The sequence below is a fragment of the Cinclus cinclus genome, chromosome 13 (genome assembly GCF_963662255.1).
Source record: "Cinclus cinclus chromosome 13, bCinCin1.1, whole genome shotgun sequence".
Lineage (NCBI taxonomy): Eukaryota > Metazoa > Chordata > Aves > Passeriformes > Cinclidae > Cinclus > Cinclus cinclus.
In genome coordinates, this window is record NC_085058.1 from 7,687,369 (window position 1) to 7,714,754 (window position 27,386).

At 38.4% G+C, this 27,386-nt stretch overlaps 1 protein-coding gene across 5 annotated transcripts in view; it reads right to left on the reverse strand.

The window, feature by feature from the left end:
* Window positions 1-365: 365 nt before the first annotated feature.
* The window catches only part of RNF111 (ring finger protein 111), a 43,219-nt gene continuing 16,198 nt past the window's right edge, over window positions 366-27,386 (reverse strand). For 2 of the 5 annotated variants that reach the window (XM_062501265.1, XM_062501261.1), the window contains 12 exons: window positions 23,285-23,411; window positions 21,469-21,632; window positions 18,642-18,839; window positions 17,470-17,789; window positions 16,400-16,649; window positions 14,816-15,167; window positions 11,914-12,039; window positions 11,144-11,270; window positions 3,742-3,834; window positions 2,720-2,815; window positions 1,739-1,866; window positions 366-1,202 (listed from right to left, as the gene is read on the reverse strand). In XM_062501265.1, coding sequence (XP_062357249.1) covers window positions 1,085-1,202; window positions 1,739-1,866; window positions 2,720-2,815; window positions 3,742-3,834; window positions 11,144-11,270; window positions 11,914-12,039; window positions 14,816-15,167; window positions 16,400-16,649; window positions 17,470-17,789; window positions 18,642-18,839; window positions 21,469-21,632; window positions 23,285-23,411 — 2,099 coding nt within the window. In that variant the 3' untranslated portion in view covers window positions 366-1,084. The remainder of the gene's footprint in view (window positions 1,203-1,738; window positions 1,867-2,719; window positions 2,816-3,741; window positions 3,835-11,143; window positions 11,271-11,913; window positions 12,040-14,815; window positions 15,168-16,399; window positions 16,650-17,469; window positions 17,790-18,641; window positions 18,840-21,468; window positions 21,633-23,284; window positions 23,412-27,386) is intronic. The other 3 variants (XM_062501262.1, XM_062501264.1, XM_062501263.1) reach the window with 3 other exon arrangements.

Here is a 27,386-nt window from a genome sequence, read left to right on the forward strand (position 1 = left end):
AAACCCTGCAGCTTTAAGTCCTCATTGAATGGTTTTGTATTAAAAAAAAAAAAAAAACAACAACACAAACCAACAAAGCCCAAACAATAAACAAAAAAAACACAGAAAAAAAAACAAAACCACAAAACCAAAAAAAAAAAAAATCAACCCTCAATGTGCGCAGATACTTCAACTTAAGTTAGCAGAAGACCAAACAGATTCTAAGCTCTTTTTCCATGTCCCTAAGAATTCTTTCAATCTGCAAGTATCTACAATCCAGCTAACTGAAATCAACATTTAGTGTCACTAAGAGCTGTTTCACAGCAGCTTATATTTAAGTTAGGAATTCAAATTTCTAGACATAGAAGAAAATGATAAATACAATCTGAACAGCAGTCTAAATGTTTAATATTGACATTCAAATATATCTGCATTGTGCTGAAATTTTCAAAACAAACACAAAAATCTGATCAGACAAAACTCTGGTGATGAGTATGCTATATGTATCAGTCAAACTGAATATAATTAATATTCTGTTCCCAGTTAAGGATGTTATTTGAATCAGAACTGATCTTGTAAATATACAGCAGCCATTTTTTCCTAATTAAGGAATGTCTCAATACATAATATTATCCTTTTCTAGATGATCTTTATACATTTAAACTAAAATATATGTGATCGATTAAATTAAGGAATTCAAGGTTAGTAATGAGTGAAATCATACTTTCAAAGCTTGATACTACATAAAACAAACCAAAAAAGAGACCACACAATTCTATTTACTAAAGCAGCTAATCTTGCCTGCAAGTTTGGGGTCACAAAGCCCATAATATGTGCAAACAAATGCAATACAAGGAACCATGCAAAAATACAGTAATGAATTTAAAGAAAAAAAATGTAAAACAAAAGATATAAATACACTGAAACTCAACTGTCTTCTACATAAACTGTAGGTCTAGCATTAGTTGTACCATATAGCAGAGCCAGCACTCTGGGTTCAATGCTTCCAAATCTGCGCAGGTAAGTCATGCCATCTTTGGTTGACTGAAGTACCAGGAAGGATGAGAGGGAGCAAGAGGGAGGACAAGAGTTCTGGAAAGCAGTGTCAACTTTCACTAGGCAGCTGAGCCTCAATGTCCACTCTGCAAATGGGGCACTTCTTGTTAGTAATCAACCACTGATCTACACATACTTGGTGGAAAAGGTGCATACATGGAAGGCGCCTGTCATCAGAACACAAAACATTAGTGTTAATAAAGCATTTCCATATCAACAAACCCATTGGAAAAAACACAGTATGGACTTGGCTGCTGAGGTCTGTTCTTTTTGTTTTCCCCACAGGTTTCACTGCCTTTCCAGTTGCACATGCATTCTGTCTCATTCCAAAAAGAAATGGATACCAGTAAGGAAGTCAAGTATCAACTGGCATCTGCTACATTAAACTGATTTAAACCTGTTGGAGTTTAAGCAGCATTACTCCAGAAACACTGACAGTCCTGCTAAATTCAGGGTATCAGCTTGGGCTCATAACACAGGCAGTCAAACTATGGAAGACTGTGACAGAATAACCCACAGTCTACCTAACAATACAGACTGAACAATGTGTATTTTCAACTGCAACTTGTTTTATTGTATTAGTTCAATGACAGTAGTTAACTAACTGTTGACCTAAGCAGTACAGCAAAGCAGTGCACCAGATTCAAGTATGGTGTCAAAGACAGAACATTAGTATTACATTCTGATATTCAGTGTTATTTACCTGACATCTTCACCTTCCTCCAATATAGACAAACAGATGGTGCACTTTTCCTCTGTGTCTTCTTCTGTTCCTTCCTCCCCATCTTGTTTGCAGTGCAGTTTCCTCTGTGAGAACCAATCAGTTGTTACCTTATTAGTAGAGATGACATTATTGACAAACTGAGTAAAATCTGTTTTTGATACATATTCAACACATATTTCTTCAAAAACATTTTGTAATATTTATTAAAATGCATCTGAACCAAAATGAATCAAAAACCAGCACTAGGAGCAAAACCCAGGACACTTCAGATTTAACCATTGTTAATGACAAGAGCCTACTGGACTATTAATTTCATAGTGCTGCAACCAGTCCTTTAACTTATTGTCTATGTTTAAATATCTTAACTTTATTAATTGTAGAGGCAAACAAAAATCCTTTCAACCTAGTGTTCTGTCACTATTTATCAGGTATGAAAGAACAGTGTCATGTGGATAGGATTGTATCTTATCATAGACTGAACTCCAACTGAGATACAGCCCCAGTTGTCAAAACTGTGCACCCCAGTTCAAAACCTCCTGGTGTTCCAGTCTTCCCCATGTATTCAAGTAAAGTTTAAATGGATATATTCCAAGCAGGTATGCACTGTGAACTGTTTACTGCAAACAAAGCCTTCTTTTGTGAGCTATCACTGAAGTCTGTTGTTTGCTATTACCAGCAGTAGTTACTTCACTACTCACAAGGCTATTTGTAGCTACTGGACAAGTTAATCATATGAAACAACTTCTGTTTATCACATCACAGTAGCTCTTTATCTAAGGAACTAATTTTAAATTTTCCTTGTGAAACAAGTGGCATTGTAAGCTTTGTTTACAATCCTTGAAATTCCAAGGTACAGAAAACATGCCTTCTTTGAAGCTGACCATTCTGCAGATTTAAGCTAACCGTTAACGTTATTACAAGTCCAAAGAACTATTAGGCCACAATTTGAGAAATCCTCACCTTTTTGTATTTATGTGGATATGTGCATCTTTCTATAGTTCCCTGTGTTGCTCCACGATTAACATTGCCTAGTCGTTCCTCCAAGTGAATCAGCTCCTAAAAATCACAAAGGAATAAACAGTGTAAAAACTATTATTTCAACTACACTGAGGAAGTATTAATTTTATTCTAACCCATCTTCATTTTTAGAATGACAAACTTATTTCCCAAATTAATTAAATATAGGCAAAGCCAAAAAGTATGCTGTGTGGGAAAAGTGATAGGCTTCTGTAGAAAAACCCACACAATGTAGTCTGCTATTTCAAGTTCTAGGGAAATACTATTTTACTACCAAAGAATGAGAGTGTTTGTCAGCTAGGAATGGCTATCAATATGTTCACACGCACTTCTGTGTCTAATGAGGAAAAGGCAATTAAAATATACTACATAAATATTGGCTAACAGTCATTAAGGATTTGGAAAAAAAAAAAAAAGTTGCTTAAGTTGAAATACAATGCCTGATTTATTTTTCTCCAGCAATGAGTTTATTAGAACCATGAGATGTCACTGAAGAGGTTTTCAGTGGACTAGGTCATTAACTCTCTGCATCTGATACCTTTTATGATCTCCTGGTTTTTTTTTTTTTCCTTCACTCCATTTCAATTCTGGCACTATACAACAGGACAGCACTGTTAGTGTGGCCGAGTTTCAGCCTCACTTGGAGGATCCTGGCACAGTTACTCAGAGACACCACTGCCTTCTCCCAGAACATCATGGGACTACTCAGTCCTACTGATGGCTGGTGGGCAGAGCAAGATGCAATGTCAGGTAATTGCCACCTAACCTGCATTGTCCAGGGCACCTTTTCCTGACCAACTTCCCAATATGCTTCTGTCCCACTCCACAATGGTGAGGACATTCTGTAAGTAAAGGGTATTTTCTTTATGCTTCTTTCCTATCTATATCCAGAACTAGCTCTACACCCTCCCCATATTCCCTCATGACACATATTGACATATATCTAGTTTTATTCTATTACAAACCTCAAAATTGCCCCTGAAAGGGCCTCTGAATGATGTTCCATCCAATCCCGATGAAATGTAACGGATGTGAGGGTAGCCCGCCATGTCTGGTACCTATTCAAACAGCAGATGTTAAGTTAAACCTATTCAGAACAGTTTCAGTATTTTACTGTTCACTTTGAAAAATTTAAGTTCCTTTTGCTTTCAGTGAACCACTTTTTATACTCCTCAGCCTGAGCATACAATTCCAGCTGACAGCACAACACAAACACCACTCTGACACATCTAAACATAACCAGAAGCAAAACAGAAGTGAGACTGGATCCTCTCCTGTAATCTCTCCACATCTGCACTGCAATTCCCAAGTCTCAGTCTCAACCTACATTACATAAACCACGATAAAATCTACCTGTTTTTGTACACAGAACACCTAACAGCTACACAAGTTATGAAAAGGACTCACTATGGATTCTCAAACATAAGCTTTTGGTACCACAGAAGAAACAAAGCTAAAAAACTCAGGCTGGAAAAAGCAGCCAATACTTTTATCTGACTCAAAAGAACCAAATGTCTTCCAGTTTAGATGCCAGTGAAAATTAACACTCAAAACTCGCACCTAAAGTCACAGTTAATGCTACAGACACTCTACAGTCAAGCATCTACCAAACCTCCTTGCACAGTAAGAGAGATAAGCAGTGAACAAAAGACCAATGTCCAGTGCTATATTCCACACGCCCGACAGGCACCAGCACTTTTCATAGAGCAAAGCTGAAGGACAGTTAATATAGCAGGGACCACCACCACAGCAGGGCTGCTGCATTCCTTTTTTACCCCAGCCAGATGAGTGAATAATGGTACTAACTTTTTTTGTCAGAAACATCCCAAAAGCATTTAATGAACAGGTGAAAAAACCCCCAAATGATCAGCAGATTTGGTTTACTTAATCTCACAGCACACCAACAGGAAGACTGTCAGCAGCAACTCACTTGGAAATACCTGAGTACCATCTTCCTTTCTGTACTATCCATTGATAATGTCTCTGCTGCTGTACATGACAGCTCAACATTCACCTCATGAGGCTGTCCACAAATCAGATTTCCAGATACTATTCATGAAGTCACATTCACATGTTGCTCCTCTCCTTTCCATTAGACACTTCCAAGTTTAACATACATAAAGTGTAAAACTCAATGAATGCATTGTGAAAAAGCACAGACCAAGACAAAGCCACCCACATCAAATAAGAGACAAGGTGCCTTTCTACAGTTTTCAAATCCAGTCTTGTAACTAAAAGCTGACAGGGATAGACAAGATTCCCCTATCCTAAATATTTTTTTTTTCCCAAAAAAGAAAGGCAGAATCTGATTATTTTAAAGCAGTTTATGTGGTGCTTGTTAAATGACAATGCAGTGCCAACATCTGCCACAAATACAGCCACAATATTGGTCTTAAATTTTAATAAACCAGAGTAATAGAAACCAAAGATGCACATTCATGTGCATATCAAAACACTTCAGGTAAGTAATATCTGTTGGTATCATAGGTCTTAGTGATTGACAATATAAACTGTGGCTATAACTAAGGAATTTTGGAGGAACAAATTAAAAATATGCTGATTTGTAGGAAATCTAAGATAACCACTGATTTATGATTAATTCTGCATTCTAGCATGCAATTCTACTTCAGCTTCCAATCACAGAAAATGCATTTAAAGAACTAGGTCATTAACTCACATTATGAATATTCTTGTTGTGCCAGGTTTTCACTAGACACAGACCTGTCTGGCATAATTTGGGAAATTTTATTGCCTATTATAACACTGGGAATCAATGGCCAGCACTCAGAGGAAGGGAACTCCTGACATAAACTAACTTAAGTCTCAGAATTTAATTGACTATCAATGCCTGCTTCTTATTGACCAGGATTTCAAATCAGTCTTTTGGAAAACAGTGAATCTGATAGTGCAGATACTGCATCATTACAAGAGGTGCAAAGTTACAGATGTATTGCTGTAATTCCATAATTATAGTTCCAATTGCCTCAGCAGTCAGTTTACCAACTGCACTGACATGCACCTGGATTGGTCCTCTATTTGGAACAAATTCTGTTACTGGAGACTAAGAAACCTATCAAAATTATTTTTAACAGTAGAAAACCAAAAATTGTTCAGGGTACCTACCACAACAAACTACTCAACTCAAGACAACAGAAATATTGTCTACACAGCATGCTTTCATACTAATGAATAGGTCTTCATATTATCTTGATGGGGATGGCATAATACCTCTGCAAAATTACCTGAACCTACATTATGTACAGGCTCTTTTATAAAATATCCTCAGAGCACAGCTCACATTTCTGGTCAGCTAAAATGCAACTCTGAAAAAAACATATCTAAGAATTAAAAAAAAAACAAACAAGTGCTCCTTTACCCCTGCAGAATAAGCAGTCTGCTAACACAGCAAGATTTTAACTAAGTATATTTGTGACTACAGGATGGAAAAAAGATTTGCAAGAGAAGAACTATCAATAATACCCAATAAGAATGGTCTTACTTAAAATCCCTTTGACAGTTACCACCAAGCTTCAAATGCAAAAAGATTTCAGCTCTCTTAAAGAAAGCTTCACACACAAGTGGAGGTTAGTTTTCACTAAGCTTTCATACAGAATGAGGGGGAAAAAAAAGGTTAAAGCTAATGAAGAATGTAAGCAGTTAAAGGTAATGCCAGTCTGCACTAAATGTTTCTATATATTCTTTTGGATACAGTCAAAATATATACTTTAAAGCAATATATTCTGAACCTGCAAATTCCAGCACAGATCTGCCAAGAACTGTAGCAGTATCATTTGCTTATTGTTTTGCACGTTCTATTGATACATTCCATGACCACAAAAATCTGCAGCAACTAAAATAACTCAAGGCTAAGACTGAACCACTTACAATGCAAACAACAGTTTCAAACATCTAACCTGGAGGAAAGGCTTTTCTCCTTGCTGAATACCCTCTATATTTGCAAGATATTTCTGCCTTTCAGTTACCAGTCATTGGAGAGATTCCTGCCCTGTATGGTACTACTTATCTTGTCCATACCAGCCTCCACTGTTCACATTTAAGTATGATTTCATATGTATTAGAACAAATCCTCAGTGTAAGCCTTTTCAGTTAACTAACTGCTCAGCTACTATCAACACACAAAATGAAGTAAAGCTCATCATTTAATGGCTTAAGCCAAATACAAACAGGAAAAAGCTGAAGTTTTCATAGAAAATCATTGGGTGAAGGAACCCAGTGCAGTACCATCTGCTGCACAGATAAATCCCAGTGGTACCTGTGTCCTAGGGGAACATAAAATGAGTGCTCTTCAGTAGCTTGTATTCCACAAAAAACAAACAACAGTAATTAATGTTTATATAAAGAAAAAAGCTAGCAGATTTTTCTTAAAAATGCAATTCTATTTGATGCAGCTAGTCAAGGCTATTTCAAAACTGAAGCTCATCTTAAACTACTCTTACCACATCAAGTTACAGTCTTAAGTGTTGAGGAGTTATACAGCAACTTGTTGGCTTACAGCTGCATCTCCTAGAGCTGCAGCAATTCTATGATTACACTCTGAGCAATATTATTCTGACCAGCACACAACGACCATAATGTGCTGGGACCTACTGGCTTACACCTCCAAATCCCTAAGGATTTTCACAACTAAAGACAACCTCAAACACTGTGAATCAATCCACAGGTAAAGGAGCAAAACAGTAAGGGTCTGCAACAGAAGAGAAAGGAGGTAATGCATACTGAAATCTGGATGTGAAACACCTGAGAGGGATTAAGGTACCATAAGAAACTTTAGGTTTCCTTGGGGTTTTGTTGTTTGTTTTTTTTTCTCTCTATTTTTTGTTTGTTTGGGGTTTTGTCTTTTTTTAAAATATCATCCAAAGATCTCCCTCAGATCAAGAAGCTGCAGGTTCATAGATAAATTAAGGGGTCTTCTCAAGGCTTGCATCAACTCTAGAGAGATTTATTACACTATACCTAGCAAACTACAAAGTCCAAATAATTCCCCCACCATGCCTCACCCCTGAAATTCACATTCATCAGGACATTATTCAAAAGGGCAGAAGTTGGAGTCAAGAGTCTGGGACACCATACCCCTTAATAAATTACAGGAATTGCCATCCTGCCCACCCTGATGCAGTACACAGTGCTAGAACTCCGAGTCAAAAAGCCTTTCACTAACAGTGCCAAAGGAGCAGCCAAAGGAAGCCAGAGAAAGGAGAAATAGAAGTGGCATATAACAACAAACACTGGTGTCAGAGAAGAACAGAGGGACAGATAAAAAGCCTTTGTGTCCTGCATCCTTCTTGTCTAATGTTCCATTATTTTTGACATGCACTGATCTTCACTTGAGTGTTCCTAAAAATGATCAGTTAGCAGAATGGGTATTTGCCCAGAATAGATTTCATTCAAAAGCTCTTTCCTTGGCACATACATGACCTTGAAACAGTAACAAACAAAGTTTAAGCCATAGCCACAAATGAATTATATTAAATCAAGAAGGGAAGCAGCCTGACCCTCGGATACATAGATACGAACAAAGCTCTTCCTAACTGCTTTTAATCTAGGACTCCTCCCAAAACAACACTTAAACAGATAGAAAGAAGTCTCTTCAACTGAACTAGTAGAACAGGAGATTTTGTTTCCCCAGCCCTCTATTTGGACTGTCAAAGCTGCTGAACACTGATTGTCTTCCCCCACCGTATCTTGATCCTTTTGTCTCCCTGAGGATTAAAACTGCAGTCTGCATTCCAGCACTGAGTAGATGAAGATTTGGTTATCTGCATCTAATTAAAAGTCAGAAACTGATACAGAGTACTAACATCATTAAAGCCCAAATAATCCATTATGTCCTTTACAGTCTGGTGGTAGTTTGAAGGGGTTTCAGTACTCCATTAAAAAAAAAAAAAAAAAAAATCACACTGCCAATTGTTCTGCAAGCCACTTCACAAAGTGGATTCAATACTAATGAAATTCTTAGTTGAGTGGCTGCATCAGTTACTTTAAAAGACAACCCCCTCTCAAAAAAAACCACCAGTGTTTGATATCTGCATCAAAAATATGACTCATGAAATCTCTATTTAGTACCCTCCGTACTTGAAGAGGAAAACACTCCTTAGAACATGAACAACTTTGCAGAGGGACTCTAATCACAGTTTGGCCTCTCCTCCCCCACCCCTATTCCAAAAGTTACAAAGGAAAAAAACTGGTGGCAGGTGCAAATAATCTGTTGCATAAAACAGCACTTTTGTTTAAAATCCAGTCAAGTTTGTTAGATGAAAAACTTCACTACTTGCTCTCTATTCAAAGTAAGTTTTGCTGACAGATCCACTGTACTCACACACACGTGAGTACACGTGCACTCACTCACACAAAACCTGTGACTTTATTGCCATCGAAGGGGTAGAGTCATCAAAAGACATTTGTAATGCTTTGAACTCACTGTATATACAACTTCTAGCAGAGCTCTAACCTGCCTTCTAGTGTGTGAATATACTGTAAATTAGTCAAAGTCTCTACACAACTTCAAAGCCACAGTGCTTGATCTGATCAGAGCAAGGTTCAAACCAGATCCCAGTCTGTTCATGATGAAACATGCTGTCAGTGCAGTGTGTACAAGGTCTCAAAACACAGACTTCAGTTTCACTCAGCCACTCTTAATTACTCTTATAAGGATCAAATATCCCTACATAGATTAAACACTTGCACAAATCTCTGTAGACCTAAAAAAACTTATTTCATCTGCTGCTTTTAGCAATTAGAAACTTCAGTTACCAAGCAGAAGGGCATAAATCCCTAAAATATTTTATCACACATTCAGGAAATACTTCTGAACATTCTCTATCATAGCTTTCTTCTCCTCTACTGCTAAAAATACCAAGAGTGGGGTCCCAACTATTTGCTTACGTAACATTTTAGCTGTAGGAATAGCCCAATTAAAATACAATTAAGAGTTTCTCATCACACTAATACAAGGATCATCTGAACTCCTAAATTTCTAGAAACTTCAGTGATAACTGAAGTATAGCTCACAGATGACTTACTAGCCCTGATAAAAAATTAGCTAGAACAGGCACGGATTTAACTTGCTGCCTCTTTAACACAATTACAATTCCCCAAACTCTTCGGAGGGAATCTAAAGCAGCTGATGTTACCTGTTACAGTACAACATATGAAATAATGTGAGAGACTAAAGCCCTCTTTCATCCACTTGAAAAACCAGATACCTAACTGAAGAATGCAGAAAATCTTAATTTGAAGAGATGATGCACAGGAGAAGCCTAAGCATTAAAAATCTCACTACACAAAAATACCAGATTCTACAGACTGCTTTAGAAAGCCTCTGCTAAGTATGTGAGCAGCACCCACGAATGACCAACCCTTATCTGACAGGGAGGTACTTAAGGATCATCATATCTGCTAGTTAAAGAGTGAGGAACACATAATGCAAGACCAGACTGGAGATAGTTACTACAGTTTGGTTGTAAATCTACAGTTCAAGCTCCAAATATCAATTGAGGCTACTAACAGAAGAACTTTGAAATTTAAAAAACCTTGCAACTTTCATCCTTTCAATTTTAGCATTCATTTACAGATGAACTCACACTTTTGATTAGATTACCTAGCTTTAAGAGGATTAAACATTATTAATTGACCACACAGAAACACTAAATATACTCACACTAATTTGTTTCTCTGAATTTTAATTAAACAAAATTAAGGAAAAAATTAACTAAACCTATAAGCATTCTTCCAAAAATAATACTCTGTAACAAGAGTAAAAATATGCTGGTTTGTTTTGTTTTTTTTTCAGATTTAAAAAATAAAAAATGTGTAACGGGAGACTACCTTACTGTCACACTTCTTGCAGATTATAACACGTCATGCTACAAAATTATATACTTTATCACATAGAATTAGGTTGATGAATAATAAATATCATTTGAAAACAATCAACTCTCTAGATGGAATTCTAGCAGTGTGCGTACACAACTTAAAAAAGAAGAATCAGTGCTAATTTTCATGCACTGGGTGGAAAGTTGATACCTTTAACAATTCCAAACTCAATAAAGAATAATCTGAACTTTAAAAATCAGATGCAGAGGGTCAATGCATTGCAATGCAAGTGACAATTTAATTCAAGTATATCTCATTTTACAAGAGCTGAAGTTAGAAATGTAGATGTCCCTGTACTGTCTTCTCTTACTACACAATGGGCCTGCTCAAGCTCCCTTGCTGGGAGTAAAAGACAGACAGACTCAGTAAAGTATTTTCAGTTAAGCACTTTGCAGCAATGTTTACACATCCATTTTCCCAGCAAACAAAATCAAAATGACCAATGATCACATTGTCCATAAGCTATCTCCTTACCATTAGAGGAAGAGCCCCTATTTGCAAGTGATGCAGTCGAGGAGGTGCATGGTAGTGGGCCAAGTGAGGATGCAAGGGCCCTGGAGGGTAAGTAGCTGCAGTCACACCAGCTTCAATTCCTAGTTCCCTGTCACATGAATGAAAGTAGCATTACAGTAGAAGAACAGCTTACCTCCCAGGTACAATCCCACTGCTTTGGAGACCCTACAACACAGTACAGCTCCAACACTTTCATGTAGAAGTTTTTTTAACCATATTGAAACTTTGCTAAAGAATCTTGCTATCGTAACTTAAAGTTATTTTTAAAACAGCTGCTAAAATTTGGTATGAAAAAAAATTGAGACTACTCCACATTTACTGTGCCCCATAATATTATCCATGTGGAGTCTCCTCTGCAACACATGGTGTGGGAACAGCAACTGTCATGCATGAACCTCTTCACTAATAGCCAAAAGTATTTTTTTAATAATAATCATATTAGGGAACGTAAGTGCTTCATAAGTGGGCCTGATGCAATTGCAACAAGTTCAAACGGAGAAGGGAGAGAATATACTAGTCTGTACTACAAGACCTTAAAAATACTAGACATATCTTAAAGATACTGAATACTCAAGGCAGTATTTCAAAGCCATCTCAACATCTACAAACTTTAAACTACTGGTACATGCAGCAGCTTTTAAAACCACAGGCAGCATTATCAGTACTGTGATCAGCACATTATGGTCTCTTTTTCAGAGTCCCAAGAGCTCAAATAGTGCCTGATTACTCACCAGGCAGATCTCTCCGGAGCTTGTCGAGGATGGGAAGACATAGTCTGAGGCACATGGATGTGATGCCCGTGACCATAGTTAGGATGCATTCTGTGAGGATGTGGAGGAGGCCGCTCGTGAGCACGTCTAAACAACAAAGAACAGCCACAATTAATTTCACATACTTTTTAGTATGAAGAAACCAACACCCATAACCAAAATGTTACAGACCAAGCTACTACAGTGCCTTTAAAACAAGAAGCTCACCATGCAGTATTTTAATTTCTACTTTAGATATAAGTTGCAAACTAATTTTAACACAGATTTCATATTCAAAACCAAAGCCAGCTTCAGCTACAGCAACCTGCCCTTCTCTTGGCAAGCATAACTACAGAGACTGAGAAAGTGTTTACTCCTAACCTCGAAGGGCAGGTAGGAAAGAGGGCCATGTGACAATCATGGTCAGATTCAGTGTCATTCACAGCTCTGCTGCAGATTATTTCTAGTAAAACTATACCAGCAAAAGTTATTAGGGTAGAAGTAATTAAAGTAATTAATTTTTAAATAAACAATAAAAAGTAATTAAAAAAACTTAATACACTAATCAGAGGACATTTTCCTTGCAGCATGTTTGTATCATAGCTCAGTTAAATGTGGCACACAAGTTTTTATCCATGCCAGCTGATACAGAACAACTATGGCTTTGAAAAAAAACAATTTCTCCTGCTGACTGATTTCTTCTACTTTTCCACTTCCCACTTTACAACAGCAAGAAATGGATTAGGAACTTTTTTTCATTCTTTCAATGCAGAAAGGACCGTTTATTATTCAACCTAAAAACTTGGATTTTACCAAAAGCAGTATATGTTCTCCAAGTTCAGTACCACCTTAAACTACCTGACAAAGTAGGCCAGACGTTTCATAAATTTGTATGTATAGAGAGGCAAAAATGTACTTAACAGCAAAGTATTCTAATCACTGTAAAGTGACACTTCTCCAGAGAAATCTGTCAAGCTTGTATATATTATGGGAGAGCTGTTCAGTTTTTGCAGTGGTACAAACTAACATGGGAACAGACCTATCAGCAGAACATATTTGCAGTCTCACCTCCCTTCAGTTTATCAAGTAACTACAGGGAAAAAATCTGGAACAACACAACTCATTAAAAAACAAACAAACAAACAAAACAACACACCATAGCTAAAGAACTTCCATAGTCTCATGAAACCTGAACATCACAGACTCATTTTCCCTAAACTGTGTCTTAATGTAAAAGAAAAATATTTACATTACAGAAATAATATATAAATGTAAAACTCCTAGGCTGCCCATCCCACAATTTTTATGGGTGGGTAATTAGACAAAAAGTAAACACAAAATCCATATATAATACAGATGCACTGCACCTTGATACATGACAGTGAGGACTGTAACCATTCTCTACTTCAATCCTGAGTAGGTATGATATTGTTGGACAGGACGGACACAAACTGGACTATTATTCCTTAAGTTACTTGCAGAAATGAAGGATGAAACATGTTAAGAAGACTTCAATATTTCAGGACACTGAACTGAAGGAACTGCAAATTTGCTGGCAGCCTCAAGACTGTATTCAGTAAAAGAGTACAATCTGATTTATAGGAGGCTGGGCAAAGACACCTAAGACTGATTTTGCACATAATTTGAATGAGAATTAGAGGGGTAAAAACAAAAACAAAACAAAACAAAAAAACCAAAACAAAACAAAAAACAAAAACACAAACAAACAAAAAAAAAAGACCAAACCCAATTCCATAGGGTTACAAACCAAAGTGTAAGAAGAGAAATAGCTCTGAGCAAACGGGCACTGTCTGATCTGAGACTGGTGACTTCAGAGAGAATGTCAAGGAAGAACCTACTATCAACATTTGCCTACAAGTTCCTCCAATACATATTGATATTTCTGTACAGATTCACTAAGCTAGAGAATTACCAATATTCACAACTCCAATACCCAAACTACTGAATCCCCAGATCTGATAAGATAGCTAGCACTACTATTTTTCCCTAAAATGCTACCTTGCTGTCTCACAGCCACCAGTTTCTCTGTCATGTGCCATTTGTGGGCAGTTACTACCTACAGATATTTAACCTGGAAACTGCCTCAGAAGTTGCAGTCGAAGCAGAAGTCTCTTTAAGCATTAACTTCTAAACAGATTTTAAATTAGTTATGCGTCTAATTTGTATAAGAGGTCAGGAGCAGCAACTAGAGAGCTCATTCTTGAAATTCTCTTCGGTATTTGAACACATTACCTCCACAATTAAAACAAGTTCACCTACTCATAATAAGAAGCTACTGACCTGTTATCTTTTGATACTAGTATCAACAATCTTGTTAAGCAACAACAGTAGCACACATTAGTAGCTACATTTCGTGATCACATTCTCAGTCTCCTTCTCTTCTAAAGCAAAAGGCACAGTAAAGATACACAAGTATCTAAGCTGAATTAAAGCCAGTATATTGTCCCTTATGATAATTTGCTAATTTTAAAGTATTTGTCATATAGGAAAAAAAAATCTTAACTGCAGCAACAAGGCAAAAGAGACATTTGACCAAAGTTTATGATGTACTCTCCAGGCTATTCAGTTTGAAGACTAATTCCTGCTTGCTATCCAGAGTAATGGGCAAGAGAAACAAGCTCCCCTTATCTTCCATGCCCCCTTAGTGCCTTACCTGGAGACACTATTGAGAGATGCAACAGAGTACGGTCAGTCCCACGCTTGCGTGACTGGGACAGTTGGTAAAGACACTTCTTACCATGGTTTAACAATAACAGTTCCTAACCATGCAATTAACAGTTTGAGGTTCACATGCAACATTTTACAAACCTGAGGGAAATGAATTATACGTTTAGATACTGTTCTGAGTACATTTGTGACATACGTTGGGTGTTGCATCATTCTTCTTCTCTGGACCTCCATCCTCTGGATCACTTCATGAGGATGTAGCCTCTGTGCTGGAGGTGCTGTTGCAGGGATGTGATGGGATATTGGCTGGTGCGTTGCAGGGAGATGCTGTGGTATTGGAGCAGCTGCACTGGCTAAGGGATGAGTTGGTGGTGGAGGTGGAACAGGATGAGAAGACGCATGAGAGGAGATTGAAGGATGAAAGGGATGCACTGGATGAGGGATAACATAATCCACTTGAGGTGGAGGTTGTGGCTGTGGAGGAGGATTTCCATGAGAGTGAGGACATGCAGAAGCTTGATGGTGAAGAGGTCTAGTCAAGGAAGCATCTGCAATGAAAACATCAGGTGCTTTTAATTTGGTCAATTGCAAGTTTTGACTTAAATTTACTTTGAGAAGTATCTTCACACAGATGTTTCAGTATTACTACACCAGTTTAAACAGTGGCAACACGGGAATATGTGTTTATGCAAATCTTAAATAAAGAGATTCTCTAGCAATATATCCTACAAGAAACCTACATTTTCTGCAGCCAAAAGCATTCTGTTCTCCAATACTGGCAAAAAGAAGAGTAATAAGAAAAAAATCTGTGTGATAACAACTGGAAAAAGTACATAGAAAGGTTTGGGTTGGAAGGGACTTCAAAGATTACCTTGCTCCAAACCCCCGCCATGGACAGGGACACCTTCAACTAGACAAGACTGCTCCAAGCCATGTCCAGCCTGGTCCTGAACACTTCCAGGGAAAGGGCAAACAGCTTCTCTGTGCAAGCTGTACCAGAGCCTTGCCACCCTTACAGGGAGGAATTTCTTCCTCGAACCCAATCTAAATCTACTCTTCCAGTTTAAAGCCATTCCCCTTCGTTCCATCACCACATGCCCATGTCAAAGGTCCCCCTTCATCTCTCTTATAGTCCCCTTGGGCACTGGAAAGTGCCATAAGGTCCCCTCAGAGCTTTCTCTGCCAGCTTGAACAAGTTCAGCTCCTAGCCTGTTCTTGGAGTAGAGGTGTCCCAGCCCTCTGAGGACCTTCATGGTCCTCCACAGACTCACTCCAACAGATCTATCCTTCTTGTGCTGAGGAGCCCAAACCTGAAGCACTATTCCAGGTACGGTCTCATGAGGGAGGCGCAGAAGGACAGAATCCCCTTGCAGTATTACTTTACATTTGCTGTTAAATTTTTAAAAGTTCAATCCCCTTCTTTCCAGGTTCACTATTCCATAAAGACAATAAAATTCAAAAAGAAATCACAATCAAATTATTCTGCTAAAGCAGATCTCACTAGGGGGATGGGACAAGGGGCCAATCAAAGAAAACGAAATAAAAAGCCAATAAAAATAAGACGAAAAACATTTTCACAGCAGATAGAATTTTGAAGTCCCAATGTTATTACGGTCACTCATAAGAAAATATTTTAACTTTACCTCGATCCTTTTCAAACCTCCTAACCGCTCAAATTATTTCTTAATCTGTGTTTTGCTAGGCCACCTGGAGGATCAGTGCAAGCAGGCAGGGGCGTTCCCCACTGCCAGGGCAGCGTCAGCAGTACAGCAGTACTCACAAGGGGAATGCATGTAGTGGCGGCAGGACGAGAGCGAGGCCTGGGGCGGCGGCTGCGGCTGCGCCACCATGCCCGAGCCGTAGCCGTCCACGGGCAGCGCCTGGCTGGGCCCGGCGCCCGCCTGGTGCCCGTAGAGCGCCGAGCGCGACGAAGAGCCGGGACAGCACGGGTCGAAAGCCGACGTTCCGTGGAAAGCGCCGCTCCCGTGACTTCTGATACCGCCGCTGCTCAAGTCTACCGGCAGTGCCTGCTGCACAAACAAACCAGCTGTCTTCAAGCCGCTCTTCAGACATTGAAAGCGAAGGCACGTTCAAGCATCAGATTTGAAAAAAATAAAGATAAATACTATCACAAGCAACTGGGACCCAAATTTTGAAGTTTTACAGCTTGACGCCGCAACATTTTTAAAATACGGTTAGCATTTCTTATTCCTAAATTCATTAATCTGGTAAGAAACTTCCTTACGGTAGATTCTGTAAAAGCCAACCAAACAAAACCCCCCCCAAAACCCCCACCCAAACTAAAAACCTCAACAAAAACCCCAACGACAGATAAATATGATAGGTAGTTCTGCATACTGTAACTTAGCACAGCACTGTTCTTTCTTAGGACTGTATTGTTTTACACCTGTGATTTAATTACTCAAAAAGTCTTAAAAAGCAATGATTTTAGAGGAGCAACTCTTTTCTACTTTTTATATACAGAACACTAGACTTGGTATTTTTCTTCCCTCAAAGCAGCTCAATGATTTGCATTGCAAAACTGCTACGATGGGCAGAGTATTTCAAGGTAGTTATGTTTGGTGTGCTGTGCAGTCACTCATCTTACAGCCATGAAGAGGTCAGCTGTCAATGATTATTTGAAGGATTATGCCTTTCTATAAAATTTCAGGGTTCTGTATTCATATGTATTACAGCTCAATTTTTCCTTTTAGTTCCCTTCTATAATGCCTGATGCAGAGCAAGAGAGTAATTTATAATTCAACATCCTTATCCTATTCTCTCCTATCTGGAACAACTTAAAATCCCAAATCACAAGGTGTGATTGTGAGTCACAAGGATTAAACATGCCTGCTCGTGGTAACTGGTTCCAGAACTGCTGCTTGCTCCACACGGGGCAGGCATGGGAGGAGGCCTTTCCACAGGGCAGCTGGAGTCACTGAAGGATGGAGATAGCGGGACAGCCGGGTGAGGGTTGTGGTGGTGATGGTGGTGATGCTGGAAGTGGTGGCCATGCTGCTGAAAGCAGCTTGTATGTGGATGCCCCAGTGCATGATGAGTCTGTGAAGGTCCTCCACAAGGAGAATGCTGGGGGCAGCACGACGGCAGCCTTGGCATGGCCGGAGGGCCAGTTTCCAGTGTCGAGTTAGATGCAGCTCGTCTTATTTCATCTTGAAGACAAAGTTAATATCGAAGTGAAAGAAATTAGTAAAGCTGATCACCATAAAGCAGTGTCTTAAATAGAAACAAAACACCCTGTACCTCACAATTAAATATTCAATCAACTGAAAACCAGATGCAGACTGTAACAAAACAAACTAGATACAACAAGTAAGATTTAGCTATACCTGCCAAATGAACCAAAACTCAATGGTTCAGGCGAAAGTACTCATGGCAACCACTGGAAGACATAAATGACACCTGCCTTATCCCACAACTTTAAGGTATCATCAGCAGGGAAAGGAGGAAAAATTGTTTCTGTGGTTAGTGTGCAGAAACCTCAAACTCCTGCACAACTGTGGTCCACTCAGGTTAATTGTCCCTCACCACACCTGCAGACGGGGCAGCTTTGTTTCAGTGATGCCATGAGTGCTCCCTGTGTGTATATATATATATATATATATATAGCTCTATGTAGGTCTGTATAAATGTGATCCCAGGGGGTTATCCACAGCAGGAGATAGGCTCAAGGAATCCAGATACATCCTTCACTGCCTTACAACACAGGTTGAAATAACACACCTCTGTAACACACTGCAATGAGAGACTTAATTCCCAGTGAACTACATTCCACCTCCTCAAAAAGCAAGGATGTGGCTCTTTATGTATAACCAAATCATTCCAACAGGCATAAGCAGAAGTCTCCAGCAATTTTCCTGTATCTTTATGGAGAAATCAATGGTCTCTTCCAGATTCCTGTACTAAAAATTCACAAGGCATTTAATTTAGAGAATGCTGACTAACTTCCTCTACCTCCTTTGTACTCAGAGGCAACGGAACAGCTCAAAGCTCTTATTCTGTACCTCCAGTTGAAGTGCCAGCAGTGCTGCCACTGGGGAGACTGGGAGTGGTCTCTGGTGCTGCAGAGGGCTGGCTGCTGGAGACGTTTGGAGCTGCATCAGAGGCCTGCTCTGAGGTAGACGTACTGGAGCTGGTAGTGGAAGCAGAACTCACGACCTGCGGCTCCACTCGAGCTGATGTGGTTGGCACAACTGTCGGCTCTAGTGAAATAAAAAAAGCTTTCATGTTCTTTAAGCTTTAAAAGCTGCTGAGGTTTTTTTATTGTTGTCCTGCTTTTGAACTATTTTAGAAGACATTCTCAATTCTGGCCTTGCCAGAAGCTAAAAGTCAGAACACAAAAACCTGACAGGCTTGTGTGTGGAAAGAAAATTAATTTTTTTTCCTCTCTCGTGGGTTTTTCTTTTTATCTACTCAAGTTTTAATAATTAACATAAAATCAATTCTCAACCAAATCTGACATTTAAGTTTTATTTACTGGATAAAAACCCCTACTACGAAGGAGATTAAATTGTACTTTATGATAAAAACACTGGCTAATATCCTCCATGAATCCACAGGCAAACTACTCTGATTAAGTATTATTCTTATAACTTTTTATTGCCTATGAAGAAAAGAAAAACTTCTAGATCACTCACCAAGAACAGCATAACATCTACATTAGCAGTACTACTTTACAAACTTTGATCATTCCAGATGCATGGTACTAAAGGCTTTAGCAAGATAAGCTTGATTTCTAGTCTCAACACATGCTAAAAGCAGATTAGCAGTATTTGAGACTTCTCTTAAAGGTACATACCTGTTCATATTACATACTGCAAAGCTAACAGTGAGCAACATAGCCTGAAAATCCAAAACACTTGATGAGTCTTCTCCTTTACTGGATAATTGTAAACAAGTTAAAATTTAAAACTATACTTGGCAGTATAATTAGAATTTAGTTTTGAAAAAGACTTTGACTCTAAGTTTGAGATTCCTATTGAGATTCTTAAGTAATGAAAGGCAATGACAAGACTAAGAATAAAAGATACTATAAAAGGGAAGATAATCAGAAACAGCTCAGGTTTTTTTAGTAAAAGCATCTGCATGGATACTGGGTGGGGGGAAAAAAAGCATCAAAAAACTTCAACTACTTCCTTTACACAAAGTCTTAAAATAAAATATAAGTAGTTTTCAAAATTACTCTATATCTTGTAGGAGTATCAGCAACTCAGCAAGCAAAGGAATAAATGCATCTTTGCTCTTGCAAGTCTTCCAACTCATCCCATTAAAAAAACATAACCTGGTATCTACACTTAAATTCCTCTTAATTTTAATGTGGCCTTCCAATATACTATCTTTATTTATTTTAAGGACAACATTTTGGATGAAATGTATGAATGTTTAAACTCAGAAAACAAGAGCAACTTTATAGTACAGGTACTGCCTACAATGAGAAGTGATCAGCCAGTGCTCAGTCAGTGGCCACCCTGAGTTCCCCCAGGTTAAGGTTCACCAGCAGCACTACAGACACTTCTGATTCTCCCCTGCCCAAACCAGTGAAAAACAAGGGGCTTGTTCCATCACGAACTACTAGCTAAAAGAAACCAAATTTCTTACATACTGTCCAGACCAGTGTGAACACAAGAAGACAAGATCCTTGTGCTCAGCAAAGCAGACAGCCAAGTTTTAAGACCAGTATCTTTGATGAAAAAGGTAAAGTTGGGATAAACTGCACAGCTGCCTTTTACAGTGTCAATTCAGAAGTCTGATCATTTAACATGTATGAAATTTGATGCCTAAACCCAAAAAGAGTATTCCTTAAATCCTGGAAGATTCATCTTAGGCATTTCCTCTAGAAGGCAAGAGAAGCAGCTAGTCATTAACACACACATTACGGAAGTGTATTTTAGAAATAACTTGGTTTCTGAACACAAGACTAAATTCTAGAAGTAAATCAAAGCAACAGAAACCTACACTGCACCCCTTCAACAACAGAGCTGTTGGGATACTTCAGAGCAAATCTATTAAAAAAATCTCAACTCATCCTCTACCTTAAAAGCCACTGACCAACAAAAACTATTCTCAGGCCTTTCTGACTCTCCATCCCACCCCAAAAGCCATGACAACTTGAAGAATTAGATATTGCAAGAGACTAAGCTTGCAATGCACTGAGGGACAGAACCACAACAGGACAAAACTTCTGTTCACATTACAAATAACATGCACCCAAGAAATCCCCAAAACCACCATCTGCAAATATAAAAGTGCAAAAACATACATGAGCTTCAGTTTTTCCTTCTCCCAATGTTTTGATAATTGATAAGTTGGTCCTATGATTTTCAGCAGGAACAGACTTATTAAGTGTCAGCAGCTTTTAATGTCAGGAACCAATGAAAGGTTACAGCTTCAGAAACCTAACACACTTTACTAGTTTAGGGTTGGGCTTTCTTTCTTTTTTTAAAAGTTATTTTTACTTCAAGGCCTGAAAGAACAGTCACTATTGCAAAGCATAGGCAATGATAGACTTTCCTTTTATAGAGCTGCATTGAAGTAAGTGCATATTTTTCAAGAAGTAGTTCCAACCTGTTCTGTAATTTCTGCCTGGTGAGTCAGCCCTCAGACACACACCCAAGGCAGCTTTGGAAGAAAACCTTTATCTTTAGATCTAGAAGACCCATTGAAAACAGCTAAACTTTAAATTTTGAAAGGAAAGGCATAAGAGGATTTTCTGACAGGCCTGGAAATCAGACATCCTCACAGAAGGGTACCTTATATCTGATGCAATTAACTGCAGTGTCCTTACACTGCCCATGTTGCTCCTGAAGAGATTTCCCTGACAATGCAACCTACCATCTTCATCCACGGTGAGGTCCACGACTTCGGCCGCGTTCTGCCTCAGGGGCTGGATGACAGTGGAGATCCTGCTGCGGGATCGCTGCTCCGGGGCCCGGGCAGCGTGGGAACCGGAGCTCTGTCCCCAGTGGGATCTCGAGTGTCCGAGCGCAGAACGAGACCTTGGCAAAGGGGAACACCTTAGCTACTGGCCTACATTTTACCATCGTGAATTTCTCCTCCTGTTTGAGGAGCTAAATGGAGGTTTTTTATTATTAGAAAAGCATTTAGTTACACTGAGATACCCCGTGACTCCACTTCCACCAAACACACTCACAAACACTACTGCAGCTTTTACCAGAGACCAAACCAGCAAATGCCCAGCATGGAGTTTAGAGGTCCTTAAACCACATCTCATGTACATGCAGCTATCTTAAAAAAAATCACACTGAAACCCTACAACCATGACCGGGCAGCAATTATAGCTGAAGTTGTTTTATCTTTGTAAATAGTAATTGAAGAGTCCCCAGATCCTATACTACTCCTGTGCAGTCCGAAACAGCAGGTCTATAAATGATGACAGAACTATGAAAACAATAAAATTTGTAAACATTAAGTACTTTTGCATGTTAACTTGTGAGAGAGTACTTTCAGAGGATAATTTTTCTACTTCAAATTCCTAAAGTGTCTTGACTGTACAAAATCTCTGGACCTTCCCTCTAATATTTTGCTCCCTCTCTTTGGAGAACAAACACAACTTTTTGTGCTACTTAAACTAAAATGCAATGTAGCTGGAGGAGAGGAGGTCCTAAGCCTGTAACTAAGCCTAAGGAAGGGATGGATCTATCTCCACAGTGTAACACATAGCACCCATTCTGTGCAGTTTTTAGCCATGCAAACCCTAACACTCAAGACAATGATCTTTGGAGTGTGTATCCTCTTTGGAGCATACAGTCTTTAATTAAGGGAACAATATTTTTACAGTATTCTATTTACCATTTCGCTCTCAAAATACTTTGACTCTCCAGTATTTACATAAATCAAGTGGCTCTTACTTTCCAATTTGGAACAACAGTGTACTTAGACTTCAGAAATTCAGAAGAGGAAAATGTGAAGAAAAGGGAATGACTTCACTGAAAACAAACAAAACCCATTGCACAAATCACCATGGAGCTACTGCTGTTTTGGCTGTAGCACTGCAGAAGGTGAGGGAAGAAAGAACTAATTTTTTCACATCTTAAGGCTATTACAGAAAGCCCAGTTTACTGATGCCAAGAATATACAAAGGTGTTTATTTTTAAAAGCATCTGTCTTTAGATAGGTTTGAATTTGCAGTTTTATTCAAGGAACTGCACTTTAATAGATTCTATAAAATCTGAAAATATGTAACAAAACTTCTAGAGATTCTTGGAAGAACAGGAAAGCATATACAGTAGCAGCAGCTTCAAAAAAGTAGGCTGCTTTCCTGAGAAATGCTCAGCTAATCCCTAGATAGTCAACTCAGCCTACACATGCTCTATCTAGGATGACACTGTGCAGCTTTGCTTCCCCCAAACCCTGCACATCAATCACACTAATACAGCCACCTCAACAACTCCAGATTAGTTCAATTCTTAAACTTTGGCAAAGCTGTGCTTTGGGCTTTTTGTCCTTACTTTGTTTGGGGGTTTAAGATTGGGTTTTTTTGTTATTGATTTGGTTTAGTTTTTTTAATAAAAAAATGCATACTGTGCATTCTGGTTAGAATTGCAGTGACATTACCTTATGGGCTTTTAATGGCACAAAGTATTGAGACAAACAAAACTTCATAAATGCAAAGAGATGCATATCTCACCTGTAATTTTCACCAACTGTGACAATCTCCACTTCGCTGTCTGTTGAGGTAACATTTATTTCTTCATTAGCAGTGACTTGGGGAGTGGAGGATGCTTCAATCACAACAACATCTTCATCAATACTTCCTGAGAAGGAAAAAGGAAGATGAAAGATTTTATATTTCATTTATACTTCATTCAGCAACTCTCATTGTAAGAGACTATTTTTCATAGATTTAAAATACACGTAGGCAGAGAATTTCATGATGGTATGTCAAAACCTTAAGTGCAACTGTCAAATACATTACCTAATTATTAAAGGAAACAATTCTGCTGTAAATACTGAAGCAAAAAGATGGAAGGAGACAGAAGACTGAGTGTGGAGTAGGTATGGAAGCTTGCATTACAAGCACTGAAAGCAATTACAGTGAATTTTATTATCTGTAACACCAACAAAATTCAATCATTTAATATAAAAACAGAACAAACTTCCAAGCTAGCAAAGCAGTAGTGGTTTGTTATCACTAACAGCTTAAAAAATGTTTTTATAGGTATCAGTCTCAAGGCTAAAAACTGACAGAAAACAGAAGAAAAATGATCCACCAACTAGTTTCTAACACAATTAATCGCCTAAAGGTGTTCATAAACACCTTTGTATCTCGACTTTTTGTGGCATTCACAATTTGTACTAGACAGAGGAAGATAAAATTAAACTAAGAGTGATAAAAAACAACAACAAAAACCCCACAAGAGACACGTTTTCTTAGGAAGCAGCTTCAGGAAGAACGGTTCCAGTTCCAGCTTAACAAACAGACACATGAAACATTCTCTAGAGCTGCAACACTGGCAGTGACAAGTCTGAGCTATCTACAAGACTTCAGCTGAGCTATGGATTACTCGCTGAACACAAAAACACTTCCTAAAAAAAAAAAAAAAACCTTAGAAACTGCTTAGAAAAGCTTAGCAATTGCAAACTATCATTTCGGTTTTTGCAAATTGCTTCAAGGCTTGAAGAATTTGGTTTCATTCAATACTTCCATCTTGTATGGACTGACTGTTCTCAGCTGGTTTACCCAGTTACATGGTGGGAAAGATTTTTTATTTTTATCAGTTTTTCTGCTTTGAAAAAAACCCAAACTGCATTATTTTTCCAACGGCCTTTTTTTCTGACTATACTTATCCCAGAAAGATTGCTGGCTGAAGCTATAGAGTGATGCTTCCAAATACTGGTACTAACAAAACTCCAGTAATTGGAAGTAGTATGGAACAAAATTAGTTCTCAGAACTTGCAGGAAAATTTTAGGGAAAACTGAAAATACTACAAAGTCTATAAAACAAAACAAAACATTCCAAAACTGAAAATACTGAAAGGCCAGTTACTCAGAGTGAAAGGCAGCAGCTAAAGCCATCACCACATTGAGAAGAATGTAAACATTGTGCCTATCACAGGCAAACAAGCAAGAGCTTCCTTGCACAAAACTATCTCAGCTGCTGGCAGACAAAACCACCCTGCCAAACAGCTGGGGAAAGAAAGGTCACTGAGAAAAACCCACAGCTCTTCCTTCTAGCTTCCAAACCTGCACTTCACTGAAATACAGTAAGTTTGAAAGCACTCCTCGGAGTCCACACCTCTTCAGCAGGTGCTGAAGTAGAAAGATTTAGGCTTAGACATGATTTTGTTACTTCAGAAAACAAACAAGTTCTTCCTGAGGACGGAATCATCTGCCATGTAGATGTATACTGAAAATTCACACAATGTGCACCTCTACTGAAATTCTGACACAAGCTCAGCTCATGAAAACCAAAGGGAATTCTTAACTGAATATCTACACTATTCAGATACCTTTCTCCATGTTTGAAAGCTCATTTTATTCAATTTTATTGGATTTTTTTTAAGCACCTTTAGCTGAGAGGTGATTGTACCAACTACACAAATCAGACTGTAGAAAACATCAGGACTAGTACTGAATGAACAGGTTTTATGACTTCCAAAATAACAAAGAAAATCTTCAGGAAAACAGTCAAAAGTCGCTCCAAGTAGGATCCAGCACAGAGATAGCTCAGACATGTGCAATTTCCTACTGCTCCTGCTTTTAAAAACACCCTCCTAAGTCAAAAGCACAAACTGATGAAGTTTTCATCCCATGAAATACTTTCCTATACAAGGAACCAATACTTCAAAATTAAGCAGAAAAACAACTCCTCTAAGCTATGTAAATATTTAATTGTTTTATACAGTCCACCATGATAAGGTATAATTCACTTTTTCCTTTTAGCATGTACCAGTCACTGGCCAGTCATCTTCTGTCTGTAAAGAACTTCAAGCAAAACTTAAAGCATAAATACCTTACTCATCAGTGCATCACCTGAATGAATGAAGCTGTAAGAAGTCAGCTAAACCTGGATAATTACAGAGTGAACTAAAATATTCCTGCAGTTCTTGAGGGTTATCTCACTTCAAGGAGAAGAGTCACTGGACTGCTGACAGCAAAACAGTTATGCAGATGGAAGAGATGTATTTTGTACTACTTTCAGAATAATACCTATAGCTACAAAACAGAAAATCATCCTCCTGCAGGCACGCATTATTTCTCTGTCATCTTCTGAATCACAGAATAGAGCAAGCAAATTATACTGTGGTTATTTGTGAGTAAATTAACCTCTGGGCCACCACTGAAAGACTTAGTCTGCATTTCAAGTGAGCTACTTAAAAACAAAACTTCTCTTGAAAATCACGGCAAGGATTTTAATAGTTTCCACTGAATTTGGGGTGGTTTTTCCCCTTCTCACATCCCCAAATAGTATTTCATAGTGCACACAAGACCAAATTTCAGTTTGCAAGTTTTACATTTCCTATTCAGACCTTTTAATAGACATTAGTAATTAAGTTTTGTATGTGACTATTAATCAGAAATAATCAGCAACTTCTTCACTTAAGTTTTTTCCCCTCTTTTAAAAGCCCTTTTTGTGATGGAAACCAAGTGCTCAGCTGGCCTAGGGGAAGGGATAAACTGCACATGCATGAATCCAAATCTGAACACGTGCAAAAATATAATCCTCCCTTAAAAATAAAAAACACACTCTGGTCCAGGCCCTACCTCACAAGACAGTAATTCTGTCAGAAATAAAGTGTTTTATTAAGCAGAATATAACTTTTATAATAAAATATTGGACTCTGACATCCCACACTTAAATCAGTAAATGACATTTTTCCCTAGAAAGTTGTAAGAGTACTTCCCAACAGAAATTGCTATGTGCCACTGATAGACCAACTTGCTGGGAAGCAAGCTTTAGAATCAAATACTTCAATAATCCAGAAGTTAAAGCAAGAGACTAAGCTTTGCACAGTATAACATGTATAATACATATAATTATACTACTATTTAACTTTAAAAGACCATGGCATAACTCCAAGATTAATCAATCATCATCCCAAGTACCCCACCGAGGGCAAAAATAGCACTGGTATAATACCCAAATTTATGTTTGGCTGACTGTTACCATTCTCAGAAGGTATTTTCACAGCTGTTTTGCAATTAACATGTGGAGTTTAACCAGTCTGAATATTATATGTAAGATCATGAAAGCATTTTACAATACTCAATTTCAAATGAGACAGTCTGATCAAGACTTAAGTGAATTTAAAGAATTTAAATTAGGATTTAAAGAAGAGATTTAAAATCAGCAGTCAAGCTCCAGTAACAGAGATGACTTATTTTGAGTTCCAAGCTTTCACTAGATCAGACCAAGAGCCCACTCAGGTACACATTCTCTCTGCCAGCAGCAGCAGGCAAAAAATACGCAGTCAGAGCAGAAAATTTAGGCTACAGAATTTTAACTAAAAGCTCTCACACCACCCAGCATCCACAACAAAGTCACAGATGTCAGAACACAGTTTCTTGTCCAGACATTGATCATGGACAGCTACCAATAAGTGTGTTAAATCCCTTTCTGAACATGGGACTATGTGCCTCTACAGCCACTTATGCTTGTGAATTGAAGATAATGACTTGGATAGTAATTCAGCTTGAAATGAATAAAATTATATCCTGACAGTATTAATGAGTACTGTCTCCTTTACCTCTCCTATGAATTGAACTAGGTAAGGCTGGGAGCTGCGCT